Source organism: Schistocerca cancellata, chromosome 4 (assembly GCF_023864275.1).
Source record: "Schistocerca cancellata isolate TAMUIC-IGC-003103 chromosome 4, iqSchCanc2.1, whole genome shotgun sequence".
Taxonomy (NCBI): Eukaryota; Metazoa; Arthropoda; class Insecta; order Orthoptera; family Acrididae; genus Schistocerca; species Schistocerca cancellata.
Window position 1 is genome coordinate 554,401,024 of NC_064629.1, and position 25,271 is coordinate 554,426,294.

Consider the following 25,271-nt stretch of genomic DNA (forward strand, 5'->3'; position numbering starts at 1 on the left):
ATATGTTACAACTGTATTTAAGTCTCTTGTTATTTCATATAAGCTAACCCTCCCTAATACAAGTAACAATAACAGCTATGTAAACCAGCAATCCTGTATTTTATAACAGTTCTGAAGACACATCAAACTTGCAGTTAAACCAAAAAATTAAAAAGAAACTGCTGATTTAATAAAGCATTTGCAAAATACGGGCAGGACAGGTGTACATAACACACTAGGCCTCAACAAAAAATGTATGTATTGTGTATCATGGCCTACAGCCCCCAATAAAAGCATTTCAAAATGAGTTTAAATAAGTTACAAGTTAATTAATGTGTTGGCTAGTGTCAGTGGTCAAATGGAGATCAACTGCCACTGCTGCTGAACATAGCAGTTCATTTTTCACAGCAGACATTCACAAGAGGTGCATTTGAAATACTGGATGAAATTGCTTGGTAAATTGCTCATGTGTGGCAGGCATGGAACAAGTGACCAATTACAAATGATATCCCTAGCAATCCATTAGTCATTTGTGGCACTCTAAACTCCTTGTTTGTTTACACATTTGACTGACAGGCATGTTATAGTGTCTGTACTCTACAGACAATAAAACACAACTGCTCAACATATTCTGATCATTCTGAAAGTCTTACTCTGTTGTCTGAATAGAGTTATTTTTTTAGTGCTACTTCTAGTCTAAATACCTTGTTCATTCTATCTGCAGCATTATCAAGTATAGGTCACATGGCTATGAATGCTGATGAAAGGGCTCTGAAATATGCTAAGCAGGGCCTGTATCCTACATGTTAAAAATCAAATTCCTACAGCTACTGTAATTATCAAACTGGGTGTGAAAACAAAAACAATGTCAAGCGATACCTTAAATCAGAGAAGTTCTATGTTCACCAGCAGAAAAGTGCTGTTGTTTTTCAATAGAAACAGTCATTTGCTGGAAGCTTAAATAGAGCCAAAAGAGAATAATGAGCAGATACCATTTCGGAAAAAAACTCTTTTAGTTTTTGGAAAAGCAAAAATTCCAGGCAAAAAGCTCTTATTATGAACAATAAAAGCTATTTGTTCCCTTTTATTATTTTCATCTCCAATCACCATCTTTTTACAATTATTTTCAAAGTGTTAAAACTTTGTCTTCAGATGTTTAGTGTGGCAACCTTTTAAATCTGTATGCCTACCGTATTTACTCGAATCTAAGCCGCACCTTTTTACCGGTTTTTGTAATCCAAAAACCCGCCTGCGGCTTAGAATCGAGTGCAAAGCAAGCGGAAGTTATGAAAAATGTTGGTACGTGCCGCCACAACTAACTTCTGCCGTCGAATCTATGTAGCGCTACGCAGGCATGCTTTGTAGGCACAAAGATAAATACTGGCACCAAAACTTCTGCGTCAGTAAATAAATTAAAAAAAAAGAAAGGTGGAAGACGAGCTTATTTTCTCCGCCCCGAGTTTCGACCACTGCATTTTCATACATTATCCAACGAAGTAAATACAAATTCTGTATTGTTCATCTTCGAATGTATCAGAATTCCAATGTACTACGAAAATCTGACTGGCAAGACTGTTTGGGATGTTTGTCAATATGGGCAACTCTACGTTCTGAATTTTTTCCTACCTGTGAGAAGAGATGTTTGCTAATAGGAACCTGATGAAATGTGAATCACTTGCAGTATTCTCTTCACCATAAGAATAATATGAATATAAACATTATGCCATGTATTCTTTCATGTTTGCTGCTATCTCATTTAAATCCTGTCTGCTTAATAAACTACGAAACTAGAGTGAGACAACAGCAAACACGGAAGAATATACATATTGTGTCACGTTTATATTCGTATTATTCTTATGCCTAATAGTGATACAGTCAGAAACGAAGCACGGCAACTGACTACATTTTTAAATCTAAGATGACTCTAATTTCTGTGCAGAATTTGATGTTCTAAAGAAGCGGCCGCAAAGATTTTCAAACGGAGAAAAATTTTCGCTTAACTCTCGTTCAGAACATGTTCTATCATACGCAGTCTATTATTTTGTTCTTGTTGATAATTATCAAAGAAAACAGCAGTGTAAGTAACAACAAATAGCAGTCTCTTGCCATTGTTTCGCTAATGAGACGATTCCTCTTCTTTTTTTTTATTGTAAGCGGTGGCGGCGGCGGTAGCGCGCACAAAAGCAAGCCATGCCGCGAGCGGCGACAGGCCGTAAACACGCACTACCAGAATGCGACAAACAATGCATGACACAGTACAATCGCATTTTCAGCTTAGAGTGACGTAAACACCTATAACAAAGAAAACGGCACTTATCAGATCAAAGCAAAATAAGCAGTCGGTTCAAACCAGATGAAGCACGTGAAAAAGGAAGGGTACCGGTACCCGTATAAATACGGACGGAGCGCCTGACACATAGCAATGGCTACCTGGTAAAGCTTAACTGCTAAGCTTACGACTCGAACCAAACTACTGTAGCTGCATCGTCATTTATTCGACCTAAATTGTGTCTCGTATTACAATGTACCAACTTTGTTTCGATTTGGAGGTGCGGCCTAAAAGTTTTCTCTCCTCTTGAATTTCAAGTCGCAATTTCATGTGCAGCTTAGATAAGGGAAAATTTTTTTCCCTTTATTTCGAGTCTCATTTTTCAGGTGCGGCTTAGATTCGAGTGTGGCTTAGATTCGAGTAAATACGGTAATTATTAACCAATGTAGATGCTAATTTGGCCAAAAATATATGCTACATTTTCAGGTCCTGAATTACACTATGTGATCAAAGGTATCCGGACAGCTGGCTGAAAATGACTTAAAAGTTCATGGTGCCCTCCATCACTAATGTTGGAATTCAATATGGTGTTGGCCCACCCTTACCCTTGATGGTAGTTTCCGCCCTCAGAGGCATTCATTTAATCAGGTTTCTTATGGAATGGCAGCCCATTCTTCATGAAGTGCTGCACTGAGGAGAGATATTGATGTCCATCAGTGAAGCCTGGCATGAAGTTGGTGTTCCAAGACTTCCCAAAGGTGTTTTGTAGGATTCAGGTCAGAACTCTATGCAGGCCAGTCTATTACAGGGATGTTATTTTTGTGTAACCACTCTGCCACAGACTGTGCTTTATCACGTTGAAAGATGCAATCACCATCCCCGAATTACTCTTCAACAGTGAGAAGCAAGAAGGTGCTTAAAACATCAACGTAGGCCTGTGCTGTGATAGTGCCATGCAAAACAACGAAAAACATGAAAAACGCGAGCACACTATAACACCACCGACTCCAAATTTTACTGTTGGCACTACACACTCTGGCAGATGATGTTAACTGGGCATTTGTCATATCCACACCCTTCCATCGGATTGCCACATTGTTTACCGTGGTTCATCACTCCACACAACTTTTTTCCACTGTTCAATTGTCCAATGTTTATGCTCCTCAAACCATGCGAGGCGTCGTTTGACATTTACTGGGATGATGTTTGGCTTATGAGCAGATGTTTGATCATGAAGTACAAGTTTTCTCACCACCCGCCTAACTGTCATAGGACTTGCAGTGGATCCCGATGCAGTTTAGAATTCCTGTGTGATGGTGTGGAGAGATGTCTGTCTATTACACATTACGACCCTCTTCAACTGTCGGCGGTCTCTGTCATTCAACAGACTAGGTTGCCTGTATGTTTTTGTGCTGTATGTGTCCCCTTATGTTTCCATTTTACTATCACATTGGAAACAGTGGACCTAGGGATGTTTAGGAGTGTGGAAATCTCACGTAAAGACATATGACACAAGTGACACCCAATCACCTGACCAAGTTCAAAGTCTGTGAGTTCCACGGAGTGCCCCATTCTGCTCTCTCACAATGTCTAAAGACTACTGAGGTCACTGATATGGAGTGCCTGGCAGCAAGTGGCAGCACGATGCACCTAATATGAAAAACATACGTTTTTGGGGGTGTCCGGATACTTTTGATAAGATAGAGTATTTTTAATGATATGGTCAAACCCTTTGCCGTACTGAATGCATGCATTTTGTTTTATGTAAGTTTACTGGTAGTACATTTGTGGAGAACCAGTCATTAATATTCAAGAAAATATTAATTACATTTTCAGGCGTTGAAGTATCTCTCTTGATTATTAACACTTGCACTGTCTGTAAAGAGGCCTGATTGTGCTTCTTGGATATATGATCACATGATGTTGATCTTTGTAGTACATCTCTAGTGATTATTTTCCCATCTGTAATTGCCATTTCATTATGAAACTCACGGAGTTTCTTCATGTGACACTGCATCCTTAGACAGGATGAAAACCAATTGTCAGCAAGATATGTAATACCATAATGTTTGAGCTTATCTATGGGAATAACCGTGAACTGCAGACTGAGATGCATTTTGTGAGTGAGAAATAATAACAGTTGGTAATATTTTATCATTTAAAAATTGTATTTCTGTTTAGAAATAATTTTGAAATCTTTATTGAGATTTACCGAGTATTTTATTTTGTGTTGGATGTGTCACTGGTTTTGTGTATACAATCTTTCCCAGTACCTTTGAGAAGCGTATAAGCAATGAGACTGGGCAGTAATTATTAATATTTTTTACTGCTTTTCTTGTAAAGATTATGAGAATAGCATTAATTCTTTTGTTAGTTGACAGTTCAGATCAAATGCTATATCAATGTTATGTTAAAAACTTTGATATGCTGTAGTTTGGCATTTGGGATACACTCTCTTTTCCATTACTGTCCACAGCCCACCTCTTGAATATTATAAAAACCTTTTGAAAGTCTGCAGTGCATATTCATGTTAAACACTCTGTTTTTCTATTTTCCTGATTACCAATCAGTTATGCAACAGTTGTTACCCGAAACCATGTTGAACGTAAACTTTATCTTTATTACCTATACTCAATTAACCCATTTCTTTTTCCATGGGAAGCTGTCTGTTATAGTTTTGAGTCTGTTGTTTGAAACTGTAACAGTGTTTAATCATGGATCACAACTAATGATCTACCATTTTATTTCAGTCATGATGGAAGAGTATTTTTACAAATATTACTACTATTGTTGACAACCATAGCAAAAAAAATTGAGTTAAAAAATCACAGTACATCTATTTTTGTGCTGTTAAAAATCACTTTACCTCCAGTAGATGTACTGTATCAACAGTAAAAATGTTGAAAATTTAAATGCCTGGATGTATTTCTAAATGAAACTTGGAACTGGAGGAAAGTGTGTAGTAGACCTGCTAAAATACTGAGGCTCAGCTAACATTTGCCCAATTAATAATTTGCCAATTTTTGTTAATTACTTAAAAGTAATGCAGATATTCACATACACAATAGTAAACACTATGACAATCTAGCCAAAAAATAAAATGTCTGACAGAAATTAATTGTGCTCTCAAATGCAAATTTGCAAATCTTTCTAATCTTTAGAGCAATTGCCAAGTTGAAATAAGTAGCCAGTTATAAAACTTACTATTTTTTTCTATAAAATGCTTTGTTGGTTGAAAGCCCATTATGGGGCAGTCTTTTTGTTGTGTCTATGTGTGAGTCAGCATTTAAAATACAATGAGTGCATCAGCAGATTTGCTTATATCAGTATTACCAATCAGTTATGCAACAGTTGTTACCTGAAACCATGTTGAACATAAACTTTCATTAATAATACTAAAATTAAAAAAAAATGGATGTGTACTTATATGCACTTTTGTTTCTTTATCTGATTTGAAGAATCTGCCCAAAAGTTTTGTGAAAGTATTTCTTATACCCCTTCATATTACTAGTACTTTGTCTCCTAACTTAAGTTCTTCGAAAACTGATATGAGCAATAATGACCATTATGTAATGAATATGCAGAGACAATTCAAAATCTGCCAGACTATACTCAAACACAGATATGACATTTATCATGAGTAGTTAGCTTAACCATTAGGCAATTGAGCACACCTGAATGCCTGACTCAAACTTTCATCACTGATGTTTCCACATATTGTTTCTGAACATGACTACTGCAGATTCTACTAAATACTCCATGAGTACTGTTGCAAACTACACTCCTGGAAATTGAAATAAGAACACCGTGAATTCATTGTCCCAGGAAGGGGAAACTTTATTGACACATTCCTGGGGTCAGATACATCACATGTTCACACTGACGGAACCACAGGCACATAGACACAGGCAACAGAGCATGCACAATGTCAGCACTAGTACAGTGTATATCCACCTTTCGCAGCAATGCAGGCTGCTATTCTCCCATGGAGATGATCGTAGAGATGCTGGATGTAGTCCTGTGGAACGGCTTGCCATGCCATTTCCACCTGGCGCCTCAGTTGGACCAGCGTTCGTGCTGGACGTGCAGACCGCGTGAGACGACGCTTCATCCAGTCCCAAACTTGCTCAATGGGGGACAGATCCGGAGATCTTACTGGCCAGGGTAGTTGACTTACACCTTCTAGAGCACGTTGGGTGGCACGGGATACATGCGGACGTGCATTGTCCTGTTGGAACAGCAAGTTCCCTTGTTGGTCTAGGAATGGTAGAATGATGGGTTCGATGATGGTTTGGATGTACCGTGCACTATTCAGTGTCCCCTCGACGATCACCAGTGGTGTACGGGCAGTGTAGGAGATCGCTCCCCACACCATGATGCCGGGTGTTGGCCCTGTGTGCCTCGGTCATATGCAGTCCTGATTGTGGTGCTCACCTGCACGGTGCCAAACACGCATACGACCATCATTGGCACCAAGGCAGAAGCGACTCTCATCGCTGAAGACGACACGTCTCCATTCGTCCCTCCATTCACGCCTGTCGCGACACCACTGGAGGCGGGCTGCACGATGTTGGGGCGTGAGCGGAAGACGGCCTAACGGTGTGTGGGACCGTAGCCCAGCTTCATGGAGACGGTTGCGAATGGTCCTCGCCGATACCCCAGGAGCAACAGTGTCCCTAATTTGCTGGGAAGTGGCGGTGCGGTCCCCTAGGGCACTGCGTAGGATCCTACGGTCTTAGCGTGCATCCGTGCGTCGCTGCGGTCCGGTCCCAGGTCAACGGGCACGTGCACCTTCTGCCGACCACTGGCGACAACATCGATGTACTGTGGAGACCTCACGCCCCACGTGTTGAGCAATTCGGCGGTATGTCCACCCGGCCTCCCGCATGCCCACTATACGCCCTCGCTCAAAGTCCGTCAACTGCACATACGGTTCACGTCCACGCTGTCGCGGCATGCTACCAGTGTTATAGACTGCGATGGAGCTCCGTATGCCACGGCAAACTGGCTGACACTGACGGCGGCGGTGCACAAATGCTGCGCAGCTTGCGCCATTCGACGGCCAACACCGCGGTTCCTGGTGTGTCCGCTGTGCCGTGTGTGGGATCATTGCTTGTACAGCCCTCTCGCAGTGTCTGGAGCAAGTATGGTGGGTCTGACACACCGGTGTCAATGTGTTCTTTTTTCCATTTCCAGGAGTGTATGTGCTGGGAACTAGAGTGGGTGAAGGTGAGAAATAATGCCACATAATTTATCAAATATTTGATAACATTTTAAAGTAATTTTCAAGTTGTTAGCACACAACCATACAGTTGAACACAAAGTGCAGTTTTATAATTTAATTTAATGGAATTATTATTTATTTATTTATATCCCATAGATCCAATACAGTGAGACATTCATATGGATACAGGACGTATCAGATTATTACAAATTATACAAAAGGAACACATAAAAAACCCTCTTGCAAGAGGAGGTACGAGGTGCAACAATAAAGTAATGAGACTGATGTGAAAACAAAAAAAAATGTTGCCTACCATTTTAGTCAAGTTTAGTGTTGTCTCCTTAACATTTCTGGGACTCGTCTTCTGTAGTATCCTCCAAGACCCTCATCACAGATTTTCGGACATCTTGTGTTGTTTGAAAATGGTGCTCTTTGACTGCCATTTTGACTCTTGGAGATAGAAAAATTCGCATGGAGTGATATCTGGTGAATAAGGTGGCTGTGGTAGTACTGAAATTTGTTTTGAGGTTAAAAATTGCTGTACTGACAGAGCAGTATGGAAAGGCACATTATCATGATGCAGAATCCAATTATCAGCAATGTTGACACAGACACTAAGAACTCTTTTACTTAGTCTTTCTAAAATTTCTTTGTAGTAATATTGATTAACTATTTGTCCAGGAGGCACCCACTTTTTATGAACAATTCCCTTGGAATCAAAGAAGCATATAAGCATGCATTTCACTTTTGACTTTGACTTGCGAGCTTTTTTTGGTCTGGGTGATCCCTTTGAGCACCATTGTGAACTTTGGTGTTTTGTCTCTTGATCGTACTGAAAAAAACCAACTTTCATCACCAGTGATAACATGGCTCAACAATTCTGGATTGATTTCCATTTGCTCTAACAGGTTGGCTGCCACATTTATCTGTGTTTCTCTCTGTTGTGGTGTGAGATTTTATGGGACCATTTTTGCACAAATCATTCTCATACCAAGATCTTCAGTTATTATTAGACAAACCATTTTTAAATTGATGTTCAGTTCTTCTGCAATCATTTTCACGGATAATCTTCGATCAGATTGTACAAGTTCTCACAGCCTGGCCAAGTCGACATCCGTCCGTGAGATTGATGGTCATCCACTGCAGTCTTCATCTTCAACATTCATTCTGCCTTCACTAAACATTTTATGACAACAAAAAACTTGAGCTCTTGACATAATCTCCTCTCCAAAAGCCTTCTGAAGTTTTGTCCTGTTTTCACCCAATTTAATGCAAAAAGAAATGGCATACTGTTGCGCAATTTTATGCGGTTCAATTTCCATAATGAGACATCTAAATACGTGTTAACTTATTACAGCACAACTCATGACTGAGCAGTTGCATCGATGTGCTGCTTGGACTAGAAGCAGCTTATAGACCAATATCAAAGATATTGTGCCTACGCAAGCCTGCAGGCTTGCCACATCTTGCAAAGAAAATCAGTCTCATTACTTTATTGTCACACCTCGTATAAGACAAAATACACATTAGTGGGTAAAGACAAAATTACACTTTAAAAAGTTAAAATAAAGGTAGATCTTAATAGCTGCATAAAAGACACATTAATGTTAACAATGATTCCAACTACTGTAGTGCATAAGAGTACATTGTATTTAATTAAAAGAAAAATCAATTAGGGTTAACACAATTGAAGTAGTCTTCTACTGATTGAAAGGAATTACCTATTATGAGGGTTGTTTCAAAAATAAGGTTTCCACATTGTTTTAGATACAAGGAATATTTTATTTGAGAAAACAATTACACCACTGGAAACGTTGATCCTTAAGCTATTTTTTCAAATAGTCCCCATTTTTTTCTATGCATTTTTTTCTGTTGAGTAATCCACTTTTGCATTCTCACCTCAAAGAAGTCTGCCACCAACCCGTTGAGAAACTTGGAAACTTTTTCTTCAACTCCTCGTCTGTCTGGGATCATAGATCGCTTAGGTGCTCCTTCAATTTTGGAAACAGATGGAAATTACTGGGTGCCAAATCGGGGCTGTAAGGGGGGTGGTCAATGACATCCCAGCCAAATTTGTCAATTAATTCCTTCGTTTGTTGTGACACATGTGGACGGGCATTGTCGTGGTGCAGCCTTACACCTTTGCTGAGTTTTCCCCTACAAGGATTTTGGATTGCCCGTCTGAGCTTTTTCAATGTCTCACAATAATCACCTGTCAATTTTATTGTGGTCCCTCTAGGCATAAAATCAATGAGCAGTACACCACTCCGGTCCCAAAACACCGATGTCATGATTTTTCCTGCTGACAGCTGCTGCTTAAACTTCTTTGGTGGTGGTGATCTGGCATGGTTCCATAGGCATGATTGTTGTTTTGTTTCTGGAGTAATGTAATGGCACCACGATTCATCCCCCATAACAATGGAATCAAGGAAGTCTTCCTTATCCTCATCGCATTCACTCCAGAACTTCTAGGCACAGTCGATGCACTGCTGTTTGTGGACTTCTGAAATTATGTGCAGCACCCAGCCCACACACACCTTGTGGGAGCCTAGCTTTTCATTCAATATCCTGTCAATTGAAGCTTCAGAAGCCTCAGGAATTTGAGCAGCCAATGGCCAGATGGTGATTCGCCAATCTTCGAGTAGAATTTACTCAACTTTCGCCACAACTTCGTCAGAGATTGACGGCCTCCCACGTCGTTGTTCGTCGTGGACGTCTGTACGGCTGTTGGCAAACTGAATTTCTACAGGTGGTAACTTTCTTGTGTGCAAAAATCGGATGACCACACAAATTTCACATCTGGCGGTGATGGGGATAATGGGCTCCATCGATTACGGCTGTCAGGCCGGTACTCAGCATTGCAGAGCCATGGTGGTTGTTGGAATCGGTGGTGGGGAATCTGGCAAACACAGTGGTGTTGCCAGATTTTGCATTGCGCCATGCATGATGAGGCTACAGAGTTGGGAACCTTACTTTTGAAACAACCCTTGTAGATAGTGTTGAGCTGTTGTTTAAATTTGGGGAGCTGATGGACAAGTGATTTTGGTGATGGTGGGAGAGCATTGAACACCTTTCAGCTCATGTAATGGACTCGTTTTTGTACAGTACTAAGTTTTTTTAATTCATAATGGATATCCATCATCCTCCTGTTATTATGGGTATATTATTAATCATTGGTTTCGTGTAGTTTGACATTTTTACCAATGAAACATAAGAGGGGGTAGATATATTGACAAGCAGTTGTAAGTATCCCCAATTTTCTAAAAAGGTTTCTACAAGGATGTCAAGGCTGGACTCTGCTCATTATCCTAATAACCGTCTTTTGGGCAGTGAACATTTTTTGGAAAGTGTCTGATTACCCCAGGAAACTATGTTCACGGAAGTAAATAAAATAAGCAGTTTTTGTGGTGTCTCATTCAGACACAGCAACTGATGCTCAGCTGAGTTTTTTTGAGTAGTTGTAAATTAGGTTCAGACCACTTTAGATTGCTGTCAGGAACTTGGATGACACAAATTGTAGTAACTCACTACCATTACATTTAATACTTATTTGATCCTCCACTTTTTTACTTACTTGGAAATGAACAAACTGGGTCTTGTTAACATTTAGTAATAACTCATTATTTTCAAACCAATTGAGTACTTCATTAAAGACTATATTGGCCAATTCCTCAAGATTGTGGTTGGTAGTTTTGTTGATGAGGCTGGAGGTGTCATCTGCAAAAAGAGTAAAATGAGTTTTAAAGCCAATACACAAGGTAAGGTCATTGTTGAAGATGAGGAAGAGCAGGTGGCCAAATACAGAGGCCTTAGGAACACCACAGCCAATAGAACCCCAGCTAGATAATGCAGAGTGCCCCTCAGAGTTGTTCAAGATGACCTTCCACTTTCTTCCAGATAGGTAGGATTTAATCCATGACCCACCTGATCCACTTATACCATAACATACAGCCTTTGCTAAGAGTATTTCATGGTTAACACTATCAAAGGCCTTAGAAATGCCACAGAAGATACCAACAGGAGATAATTTATTATTAAAAGACTCTAAGATTGTATGGGTGAAGGAGAAAGTAGCTTTTTCTGTTGATACACCATGTTGAAATCCAGACTGGCTACTATTTAATACCCTATAATGAATGAGGTAGTCAATCAGTCTTCTGAGAACCAATTTATCAAGAATTTTAGATAAGTTTGTTAAAAGGGAGGTAGGCCAATAGTTGGTAATGTCTGTTTTATCACTTTTTTCAAAGAGAGCTGTGACAATAGCATACGTTAGTCTCTCAGGAATGATCCCATGCTGGATGGATTCATTGGATATATGGCACAGTACTTTGCTTATTGGCTTATAGCATTTTTCCAGTAATCTTGAAGAGATACCACCAATGCCAGCAGAATTCTTGCTCGTCATCTCTCAAATTATATTCTCAATTACTTGTACTTTGACAGGAGACATTTTAATCTGCTACATTTTTTTATTAATAGCTTTTTGAAGGGACAGCATGGCTTCAATAACAGAACATGTTTTTTTTTCAGTTTTGGCTGCTGATGACCAAAGGGGCCAGTAATTATTTCAGCCTTTTCATGAATGGTATCATTTGTTTTAATTTCTATGGTGTTTTCTGCAGCAGGGATTTTATCTGTTTCCCTTTTTATTGTGTCCCAATGGTTTTAATTTTATTATTAGAGACATCAATTTCTGATTTTATAGAAATACCCTTTGCCCTTCTTAAAACCTTTTTTGATGGTAGAGCAGTACACATTTGTAATGGTTTTCCTTTTCTAGACTATAACTGGATTTGAGTAAGGCATACAGATTCCTTTTCCTCCTGCAGGAAGTTTTAATGCCTAAGGTTAACCAGTTTTTATTAGAATAGGTTTCACATTTGGATTTGGCAGTCCTTTTAGGAAAGGCCACTTTGAATAGGAAGATAAATTCATTTAGAAAAGCATTATACATGTCATTAACATTGTCAAAGAGCTCAGACAGGTTCCAATCAAAGGGAATTACAGAAGGTATTGATAAATGCATGTTAAATACTCTGAAAGTTTTACTGCAGGAATTGTTCTTATTAAGAGTGCTAATACCTTCAATTAAGTAGCCAACCATCATGGTCTTAGAGCCCATTTAATATATGTTTTACAGTTGTGTTTATATTTCTGCTTCTGTGTAGTAAGGTGTTGTCAATTTGACTCACATGACTCCAGTGTGAAAATCCACAGTGCTGTTAAATTGAAAGAGTTCATTAAATGTGATCCCCTGATCTTTTCCTGAAGTTGTTTGTAGATCTATTCTGGATACTGAAGTAATTTCTTGAATGACTGTTGCAGCTGCTTCTGAAGAGAGTGTTTATTTTTATTTATTTATTTATTTCATGTTCCGTAGATCTCATATTGTGAGCACATCACATGAGATGTGGAACGAGTCAAACATACAAAACAACAAACATACCAAAAGATACAAAACAGTCTTCATTAAATATATAAAAAATGTTCTACATAACTGCATGTAGTTAATACAAAGTTTAGAGGAAAAACAGATATTGTACATATAACAGCAGATTTCTTTGAGTGTTAATACAAAATTTCATGTTTTAATTTGGAGAAAAATTGCAAGCACATTTCTTCATTAACAAGATGGATAATTCTATCTAAATGGTATTTCCCTTTTCGCATCATAAAACTCTTCAAATGTATAAACAGACATATTTAACAAATATTCCTTTAGTTTTGCTTTAAAAAGAGATTCATTTTCTCTTAAAAATCTTATCTGGTCAGGGAGATGGTTAAAATTTTTGTTCCTGACCATTTGACTCTTCTCTGAACAACTGTCAAGTTCTTAAGTTCACAGTGAGGATTTTCTTTCCCTCTTGTATTATATTTGTGATAGTTCTTATTTTATGGAAATTGTGCAGGGTTCTTAATTACAAAAGACATCAGCGAATATATGTACTGGGATACAGTGGTCATTATTCGCAGCTTTTTGAAAAGGTTACGGCATGATGTCCTAGGGGGTATTCTGCACATAATTCTAATAGCCCTTTTCTGGGCCACAAAAATTTTGTTTGCCAAATCTAAATTTCCCCAGAAGATAATTCCGTAACACATAATGGAGTGAAAATACCCATAGTATGCGAACTTCATAGTGGTTAAAACTCCAATGGAAAACATCATTCTGATAGCATACATAACCGAGCTCAATTTTTTTAGGGTCTGTTGCATATGGAAGGACCAGTTCATTTTGCTATCAATATGTACTCCTAGAAATTTAGACACGTCCATTCTTTCTATTGGTTGATTTCCACATGCTACATTTATTTCTCTCACTTTTTTTGGTTTTGTATGGAACTGGATAAAATTTGTCTTACTTGAGTTTAGAGAGAGACCATTAACTCTGAAGCAGTTAATCACTTCAGAGAGTATGATGTTAACTGACTCCTCGAAATTAACATCTCATTTTACACTCATGAAGATGGTGGTATCGTCAGCAAAAAGAGTAAATTTGCAAGGCAGGCTTGCACACAATGGTAAATCATTTATAAACATCAAAAACAACAGTGACCCCAGAATTGAGCCTTGAGGCACATCACAACTAATAGAAGTCCATTCAGACTGAGCGGAGGTATCCCTTGACTCATCTGAGCTGTTTAAAATTACTTTCTGTTTTCTTTCCTGAAGATAAGATTGCAGCCAGTTACCTGCGACACCCCTTATTCCAAGTAGTTTGCCTTTCTGCATGGGAATGTGGTGATCTACACAATCAAATGCCTTTGATAGGTCACAGAAAACACCAATTCCTATCAGTTTTCAATTTAGACATTCAAGTACTTCATTTGTAAGTGCATACACTGCATCCTCAGTTGAACAGCCCCTTTGAAAGCCAGACTGGCTCTTGTTGATAAGTCTGTTCATTATGAAGTGTTCAGTAATTTTATTGTGCATTAATTTTTCTAGAATTTTAGAGAAGGCTGTTAACAGTGAAATAGGGCAGTAGTTAGTGAGCTCAGCTCTATCACCCTTCTTGTGTAGGGGCTTCACAATGGCATACTTGAGTCTTTAAGGAAAAATGCATTGTTGAAATGAAGCGTCAAAAATATGGCACAGAATATCACTAATCCATATACATGAAAATTTCAATAAATAATTGGATACATTATTTACTCCTGCAGAGTTCTTACACTTTAAAGACCAGATGACTGTTTGAATTTCCTCTACAGTGATAGGATTAATGTACATTTCTGGTATTATATTGGAGTATGCATCCTGACATAAAGTCATAGATTCCTCAACAGCCAATTTGTTGGGTTATTGACAGGAAATGTTTCTTAAAAATTTCAGCCACACTTTTTTGATTTTCTATTAAGTTACCCCCATGCCTGATTTTTGGGTCATCTGTGTCACTTGTTTTTGTCTTTGTCTCGTTTTTTATGATGTTCCAAATCGTTTTCATTTTATTATTAGATTTATCTATTTTCTCCTTATAGAAAAGGGCTTTTGACTTCTGTATTACTTTCTTTAAAATTTTGCAGTACAATCTATAATGATTCCATTTTTGTGTATCATTAGTTGTTCTGATTTTAGCATAAATTTCTCTCTTAGTTCTGCATGAATGTTTAATACCTTCCATGATCCAAGGCTTGCTTACGGAATTTGGATTAATATTTTTGACCCATTTCTTTGGAAAAGATTCTTCAAAAAGGGCAGAAAAATCATTTATAAAATAGTTAAATTTGTCATTAGCATTATCAATGTTGTAAATAAAGGACCAGTCCATTAGCTGCAACTTACAGTTGAAGGTTTCTTTTGCCTCTTTGTTCATTATTCTTATACATTTCCACTGGGGAGATAGTTTAACAAGAGGGTTAACACTGTAAAGAGTGATTAATTGACCATCATGGTCTGTGAGACCATTTATAACCTGGTTTACATTAATGTTCTGCTATCTACTTCCATTTAAAAATACATTGTCTATCATAGTTTGGGAATCTGGTGTGATTCTAGTGGGAAAATTGATTACTGAATTCAGATTATAAGTGGACATCACATTCTGGAAATTACTTCTATTGTTATTATCAGTCAGACAGTCTACATTAAAATCACCTAAGGCTACAATATCCTTTGTTGTTGAAAATAAAACTGACAATACATGGTCCATGAGACTAAAAAACATTTTTATATTTCCTGATGGTGCCCTGTAAACAGCCAGGACTATTAATGAATTGAGATTAGTTTTTATTTCAGTAGCACATGATTCAAAATGTTGGTCCATACAGTATTTTGTAATGTCAATTACTTTGTAATCAAAATTTTCCTTAACATATATTGCCACTCCCCCCATTTCTTTATTTACTCTACAGTATTGAGTTGCTAAGTTGTAACTTGGTAAAATGGGCATGATGCAGTTGCTAGTAACATGGTGCTCAGTGAAGCACAATATCTGGGCATTATTTATACAGTCTTTCTCATTTATGTTGATAAGCAATTGGCCTATTTTGTTAGGGAGGCTTCTCACATTTTAATGAAAAATTGATAACCCTACCTTCTTTATTTTGCCAGTGCTGTTATTTCTTGACTGAGAATGCAGAGGAGTCTGCCTAAAGTCATGTAGTAGTAAACATTTGACACTGTTTAGGGTATTGGCTTTTTCTTCTTGAGGCCTGCACATAAAAAATCATTTAAATGGGAAGGCGGCATGGCATTTCTTCCACTAGACACCATTCTATCTGTTGTAGTTGTCTTCTCATTTGTGGTTGCTGGTGATACTATTGGCTGCCTGGGTGATTCTGTCATCGCTTGGCATGTTAGCAGGAGTTGTATTTACAGTACCATTGCTTTTGAAGTGGTAATCAACTGATACTGATAGCTGCTCAACTGTTTTTGGATACATCATTGGGATGGCTGTATTGTGAAGACTGTTATCCTGCAAACTGGGTCTTTCTAGTGTACATACAATTTTTTCACTGACTAACCTTTTGCCAATTCTGTTCAGATGCATTCCATGTTTTGTGTAGTTGCATCTTTGAAGAAAGTCCACACTAAGAAATGTATATTTGGGTACATTTTGCAGATCTTGTGGAACTGCCTGTTTGACTTTTTAATTTCGAAATTTACGCAGGAAGTAGTCATCAGATCGTGTCTGTGAGGTATTCCAGTTAGAATTACGATGCTCTCTCTTGCAGAATGTAAAACTTGCTTCAGGTTACCGATAGCAGATGCTAGTTCATTTCTATAAAAATCATTGGCTCCCCCAATCAACACAATACTTCTGTTTTTGTTTTCTAAATATTCCTGGTCGATACTTTTGATAACTTCCTTCATGGATGCCCCAGGTTTAACAAAGCCACATGCTTTCACATTGAGTTCATAACAAAATATTTCTGAGAGATTTCGTCCATGACTGTCAGAGTGAATAACTATTTCTTCACTCTTACCAAAGATCTGCGACTTCTTACACTTTTCTTGTGCTAAATTGTTCACTTCAGATTTTTCTACAGCTGTGGTGTTTGGATCTGAATGTACGTTCTCACAGCCAGTACAACTTAAATAGTTTGGAGATCGAGTTTTTAGAGTCTCATCATTGTATAAACGTTTCTTATATTGGCTGTTTCTCTTCTCTAATTCCTCACATCTGTTATGTAAAGCACACATTTCACTTAAAAGCACTGCAGTTATGTCATCTTTACTGTCTCTTTTGTGTATACTGAGAGCAAGATTTGCATTGATACATTGTGAACAAAGCCATGTCTTTAGATTGGGATTGATGTTTACACAGTTAAAATGGTACACAGTTCTGCAATTCACCCACATTATACCTTTTACAGCACGCTTCTGACAATAGCATATCTTCGAGATGGACGGAACTTCATGAATTGACGAGCTAGTCGCACACGCAATTTTTCTATCACATTTTTCTGCTCTAAAAGTGCTTATTTCTACTACTTTTGCGACAGTATAGCACACCACACATGGCTGATCACAATACAAACCAAAATTATTGCAAGACGAACACTTTTCTTCATTTACTGAGCATTTATTTTCGGAACTCACAAACTCACTTTCCACCACCGCCACCATCTTTTTTCCATCATATGATTCAGGTTTTCCTGACCTTGGTGAAGGCTCTGTTGTATTAGCAATTAATTCTGGCATTGCTGCCACAGGTGTTGGCTCTGTTGGATCCCGTGATAGTGGTGAATTTACTAATACTTGTAATATTGGGTCCCCTGTTGGGTGTTGAGTTGTAGTAATTTTAGAACATTGAGCTGCTGCATATGGTGGTGGTTGCTGAGGTACTGAAGGTTAGAATGGTCTTGGTGATTTACTTCTGTTTTTGGTAATTACAGAAAGAATTTCCACAATTTTGCTGCAGAGAAGTTGCTGTGTAGGTCCTTAGTGGAATTATGTGAGGACAAGATATTGTTATACTTGGAACTGCAGAAATGGCAATACACTGCAAGGTAGTTTTTAATGTGTGAGCAAACCTAGAAGGGGTAAGATGATCTTTTGATAAGAATGTTGTAAGTTGAGTTTTGGAAGGAAGAGGTGAATCTAATAACACTTTATTACTTGGTTTCTATCAAATATTTAAATGATGAAAAAATTACAAGGAAAACTGTAATACTGTTCATGAAGAGCATGCTACATGTCAGTTGGCAGAAACAGATGAAAAGATAACATAACATAAAAAAAATATCACTTGTGGGAGAGAAAACCAATGAAAAGCATATACATTATGGCAAGGCATACCAAACATGTAAAGGTAACTGCAATATTTGAACTAGGGGTACCTGAAACAGCAGGCAATGAAAGGTCTGCATTGAAATTTTTGTTTTTCATTCATGAAAATATAAAACTCATAAGGATAAAAAAAAAAGAATGTTTCTACCAACTTCAAAATGGTTCAAATGACTTTGAGCACTATGACACTCAACATCTATGGTCATGAGTCCCCTAGAACTTAGAACTACTTAAACCTAACTAACCTAAGGACATCACACATCACCCAGTATCATGAGGCCGAGAAAATCCCTGACCCCGCCGGGAATCGAACCCGAGAACCCGGGCGTGGGAAGCGAGAATGATACCGCATGACCACGAGGTGTGGATTCTACCAACTTCATCCAGTTCATTGCCCTTTAAGACTGTCGTTTAGATAAACCTAAACAACTCATGTATTACACATAAATAAATGATATGAATAGTCTTGAAATGGAAAGTAACAAAATTTGCAATAGCAAATATGAGAATTAAGTGACAGTTTGACAAAAAATGAAATATTCTGTATATTTTACCTGCAGAAATGGAAATTAACTTACATTCATTTTTGTGAAATTCTTTTATTTTTGGGTGTCTATTTACTGCATAATGTAACCTATATTGGAGATAAATGACAGACACATACACTCCTGGAAATGGAAAAAAGAACACATTGACACCGGTGTGTCAGACCCACCATACTTGCTCCGGACACTGCGAGAGGGCTGTACAAGCAATGATCACACACATGGCACAGCGGACACACCAGGAACCGCGGTGTTGGCCGTCGAATGGCGCTAGCTGCGCAGCATTTGTGCACCGCCGCCGTCAGTGTCAGCCAGTTTGCCGTGGCATACGGAGCTCCATCGCAGTCTTTAACACTGGTAGCATGCCGCGACAGCGTGGACGTGAACCGTATGTGCAGTTGACGGACTTTGAGCGAGGGCGTATAGTGGGCATGCGGGAGGCCGGGTGGACATACCGCCGAATTGCTCAACACGTGGGGCGTGAGGTCTCCACAGTACATCGATGTTGTCGCCAGTGGCCGGTGGAAGGTGCACGTGCCCGTCGACCTGGGACCGGACCGCAGCGATGCACGGATGCATGCCAAGACCGTAGGATCCTACGCAGTGCCGTACGGGACCGCACCGCCACTTCCCAGCAAATTAGGGACACCATTGCTCCTGGGGTATCAGCGAGGACCATTCACAACCGTCTCCATGAAGCTGGGCTACGGTCCCGCACACCGTTAGGCCGTCTTCCGCTCACGCCCCAACATCGTGCAGCCCGCCTCCAGTGGTGTCGTGACAGGCGTGAATGGAGGGACGAATGGAGACGTGTCGTCTTCAGCAATGAGAGTCGCTTCTGCCTTGGTGCCAATGATGGTCGTATGCGTGTTTGGCGCCATGCAGGTGAGCGCCACAATCAGGACTGCATACGACCGGGGCACACAGGGCCAACACCCGGCATCATGGTGTGGGGAGCGATCTCCTACACTGGCCGTACACCACTGGTGATCATCGAGGGGACACTGAATAGTGCACGGTACATCCAAACCGTCATCGAACCCATCGTTCTACCATTCCTAGACCGGCAAGGGAACTTGCTGTTCCAACAGGACAATGGACGTCCGCATGTATCCCGTGCCACCCAACGTGCTCTAGAAGGTGTAAGTCAACTACCCTGGCCAGCAAGATCTCCGGATCTGTCCCCCATTGAGCATGTTTGGGACTGGATGAAGCGTCGTCTCTCGCGGTCTGCACGTCCAGCACGAACGCTGGTCCAACTGAGGCGCCAGGTGGAAATGGCATGGCAAGCCGTTCCACAGGACTACATCCAGCATCTCTACGATCGTCTCCATGGGAGAATAGCAGCCTGCATTGCTGCGAAAGGTGGATATACACTGTACTAGTGCCGACATTGTGCATGCTCTGTTGCCTGTGTCTATGTGCCTGTGGTTCTGTCAGTGTGATCATGTGATGTATCTGACCCCAGGAATGTGTCAATAAAGTTTCCCCTTCCTGGGACAATGAATTCACGGTGTTCTTATTTCAATTTCCAGGAGTGTATTTTTAAAAGTGTGTCATCTCAAATAACTTCTGTGTTACCATTCCCATATTGATTGAAACATATCTGGTGTCTGCTCCTTAATCTTATACATAGGCAAGTTTGAACATATCATTCTGTTTCATATCTTTTGTTTCAAACCACAGTTAAATGTACACTGCCCGATAAAAGAAAGTAAAACACCCAGAAGATGGGCAGATGTCAATGTAACTTTGTAATCATACACACCATCAACACGTATGTAAACAATTGGAGTTGTCACTTCCTCTGACAGATAGAACAGCCATCATACTGTGTTAATGTTATTTGTGTTAAGTGTTACTACCAGCTTCAGTATGGTATATAAGGGGTGTGAATAGTGTCAGATATTGAGTGAACACTGTGAAGGGCATGGTCGTTGGCCAACTACTCAGGTCAGACAGCATTACCAGTTTGTGACAGAATTTGATAGGGTACTCATTGCAGGTCTCCATTTGACCATCTGGTCAAATTGTGCAATATCCAGATTTTTGGGACATTCTTATGCAAGAGTGACCCAATATTGGACTACATGGAGATGTAGAATGGGACATATTCATTATTAAGGTTCCAGTCAGAAGGGGCTACCACCATATTGTGCACCAAGCACATTGTAACATCTTCACATCTATGTGTGCCATCTGAGATTAAGTAAAGGACCGTTATTACATTCTGTGTCATCCCGCTCCAATTGTTGAAGACTAATAGCAGCTGAATTAGGGAATTACTGCCCCATGGGTAGGCAACTGTTCACATCACTACACCAACCACTGTGTCTGAAGTGGGCTGTTACCGGGAATCCAGGATTGCAGAGGAAAAAAGTCACATTGTGTTGAGTAGTGATCAGGGTTATGCACTACCCCATATGATCCTAGTTAGCAACTGTGGTGCCAACCTCAGGACAGGTCCCATTCTTCCTGTTTTGAAGAGGCAGATCAGTGCTACTCATGGCTTCATGGTGTCGATAGCCCTTCAATGTGACTTCAGGTTCATGACTAGTAGTTACAGAGGGATCTCTGAAGACACATCTGTATCTCATGGACATACTGCATCCTCATGTGTTGCTTCTCATGTGACATTATATGGTCCCATTTTCCAACAGGACAGTGCTCATCCACACATGCTGAATGTCTCTGTGCACTGTCAGTGCAATGTTGAGGTACTCCCATGGTCATCAAGATCCTCAGATCTGTCCCAAATATAACATATCTGGAACTATGTCAGATGTCAAATCTGTCCCAGTGCCAATATCCAAGATATCAAGGAAAAGTTACAATATTTGTGGGACAGCTTGCCCTAAGATTGGGTAAAATGGCTTTATGATACCCTCCCTAACTGAAGTGGTGCATGCACATAGGCCGAAGTGGAAGTCGGTTCATACTGCCAAGTTCTTTATAAATGTGACTAGATTTTGTAATAACTGAATTGACATCGCATACCTTCTCAACCCTTGAAGCTTCATTTCGTTTCCCTCTCTCCTTCTCAGCACTTCACTTTTTTGTTGGGCAGTATGTATTCTTTCTTGTCTAACAGATTGATACATTTGCTAATGATGATCAGCTGTTTATTATATATGTAATATTCTAAAAATCAGTTGAATATGTCAAGTAAGTATAATAAACAACTAAGTAAATTAAAGAGGATACAGTACTGTGGATGATGATTAGATATCATAACTGGAGTGAATAGCTATTGTGTCTATCAGGAATGTCAGTTATTAATTAAATTTAATCTACACAAATCTGCAGACTACTGTCAGTAATACTCTTGATATAGAATACTTTTTCCCTCTTATTTTTGTAATGAAAATTAGTGTTATGAAGAAACTTTTTTTTCTTTCTTTCAGATTTATTAGATCAGAAGATAATGCCATCATTATTAAAAGAGCCACTCCTGAGAGTTCTGGAACATATGTCTGCACAGCTGTCAATTCTGCAGGCTCAGCAGAAAAACAGATGGATGTATTTGTACAAGGTAGGTTCTTGATGTAATATGTAATGTTGGTGATTTATTTGTTAATGTGAATTTCATAAATCTGAAACAGTCTAAGACTCAGACCAATATCATTTAAAGCTTTTATGGTGTTAAAGATAACAGCCTTAAGCTATTAAGATCATATTTACAAAACCGTAAGCAAGCCGTCTGTGTTGGGAAAGAAATGTCCAGTATAGAACAAGTTAAGGTAGGTGTTCCGCAGGGATCTGCACTGGGCCCTTTCCTTTTCCTAATAATGATAAATGACCTGCCATCATTTATTAAATCCAGAACAGTACTCTATGCTGATGATACAACGTTTCTGAATGGCAGTGATGATCTTAATAGCCTTAAAACATGTGTTACAGAGACAATTGAGCAAGCTTCACTCTGGTTTAAAGCAAATGGGTTCTTGCTTAATGAAAGCAAAGCCCAGCAGATGGTATTTATCTGCCAGGAAGTTTCATACCAGCGCACACTCCACTGCAGAGTGAAAATCTCATTCTGGAAACATCCCCCAGGCTGTGGCTAAGCCATGTCTCCACAGTATCCTTTCTTTCAGGAGTGCTAGTTCTGCAAGGTTCACAGAAGAGCTTCTGTAAAGTTTGGAAGGTAGGAGACGAGATACTGCCAGAAGTAAAGCTGTGAGGACCGGGCGTGAGTCGTGCTTCGGTAGCTTAGTTAGGTAGAGCACTTGCACGCGAAAGGCAAAGGTTCCGAGTTCGAGTCTCGGTCGGGCACACAGTTTTAATCTGCCAGAAAGTTTCAGATGGTATTTAGTTTAAATGACAAGTTTCCATCAGATGATCCTAGTTGTGTTAAATTTTTGGTGGTATATTTGGATGATAAACTTTCTTGGAATCCACATATTAAGTATATTAGTGGTAAATTGTCTAGGGTAATATATTTGTTAAGGCGATTAATGCACTGTGTACCTAAAACTTATGTTAGAGTATCTTACTACTTATTTTTCCAAAGCATCATATCCTACAGTATTATTTCATGGGGAAACCCCACTTGTGTGTATGATATACTATTGCTGCAAAAGAAAGCTATTAGCATAATCACAGGCTCACCATACAAGGCTCATTGTAAACCTTTGTTTACTCAACAAAAAATCATGACAGTAATAAACCTATATATTTATTATGTTTTAATCTACACAAAAAAGAACTTACCTAAAGTAAAACGCAGAGCAAATATACATTGTTACAGCACTAGAACAAACAACTGTATCTATACACCCTACCACAGACTGTCAAAATCAGTTAACAGTTATGAACTTATGGGCCACAAATTATTTAACAAACTTCCACAACCTATACAAAGTTTACCAGAGCAACAATACAAATAAAACACTTTATGACTGGTTAGTTGTAAACCCATTCTACAATATAAAGGATTTAATGACCTGTGATATTTAAACTGTAACATTAATAACAATTCTGTTCTTTTATAGCATGTACTGTATCGTATTATGTGTATGACTTTGTCTATTGCTGTAATGGCTTAAAGACAATAGAATTATTATTGTTATTATTATTACTAAAATGGCAAGTAAATATTTGTATATGCTGCTCCTACACAACTGACACTCAAAATATTTTTGTTGACCTGTAAGGTTAGGTTAAGGAGATTATAAACTTTGTAAGTAATGAGTGCAGATAATAATTGATCTCAAAATAATTCTTGGAGAAGACTCACAATTAGTGTGATAAGTTTGAAGGCAATTTATGGACTATTAGTGGCAAATTAATTAAGGGAAATTCGAAATATTTTCAGTGAACTGTTAAGTACGTAGAACTCAAAAGCAGCCAGTAATAACTGGACAGCACTTACACAAATGCTGTGTACTCTTGAGTAACAATATCTAAATAATTTGTATTGAATTTTGTACTACCACTACTGAACATGTGCTTAAGCTGCTATCACCGCTGCACACACATTGATGAACAGAGTTATTAGAAAGAATATGTAGGCATCGGTCAATTAGGTAACTGATATATATCATCCAGTGAACAAAGGAAGATTGTTTCATTGGCTGTATCCATGAGTACAGTCATGTTTGATCACATGTCAGCTCTCAGGATTTTTTTATACTTACCACTTCTTTGTCCTTTGGTATTCTATGTTATTGTGCAAAATGCCAATTGCTTAATTTAGGATTCAGAATAAAACTAAATCACACAGTTACAGCTGCAGCATGTGTCCTCCACAATAAACAGTTAGTGCAGCAGATGAGGAGCCTGAAATTGATGACACTGTATTTATTTGGAATGTAAAATTAATTTTATTTGTCTCATAACATACAGTAACAAATCAAAGATTTTAGAACTGGAGACACGTCAAATTATTTTTCAAAAAGTAAGGTTATAATAAGTAACATATTTAAGCAGGCATTTCTGAATTTTTCGACACGAATAATTTAACAAGAACTTATATAACACTGATGGTCATTTTGGAGTTTGCAATACAATTTATACAATATATTAACAATTTATTAAACAATACATAATCTTTTTTGTTTTTTTTATTTTCAAATTGCCAAACTGTGCTGCATGAATTCTTCAATTGAATAATAACATTTTTCCACTAGTGTATGAAATAAAAATCTTTTTAGTGGGTCAGACTCCACATTTAACAGATTTGTGTTATTTAATTTACTGTAAATTTTTAATCCCATATACAATGGTTTCTGAGTGTAAAGTTTTAAATTATGGGAGGGAAGTTTGAAACTGTGTCTGTGATGAGTACTGTAATTGTGGTTGAAATGAAAATTGTCAAGTGAGTTTTGATTTTTGTATATGAAAAGAATAATTTCGTAGATGTTCAGAGAGGGAATGGTTAGTATTTTTAATTTTTTAAATAATGAGCGACATGATGTTCTTTTTTGGACTAAACACGTTTCTTATGATTCTCTTTTGAAGTGTAAGTAGTCTCGGGCTGTCTATGAAGCTATGGTCTGTGAAGCACCTACAGAAAATGAAG

At 38.6% G+C, this 25,271-nt stretch overlaps 1 protein-coding gene across 1 annotated transcript in view; it reads left to right on the forward strand.

The window, feature by feature from the left end:
• LOC126185204 (hemicentin-1-like) overlaps positions 1 to 25,271 on the forward strand; it is a 747,875-nt gene that overhangs the window by 354,166 nt on the left and 368,438 nt on the right. The window contains exon 23 of the mRNA XM_049928085.1: positions 22,156 to 22,283. Coding sequence (XP_049784042.1) covers positions 22,156 to 22,283 — 128 coding nt within the window. The remainder of the gene's footprint in view (positions 1 to 22,155; positions 22,284 to 25,271) is intronic.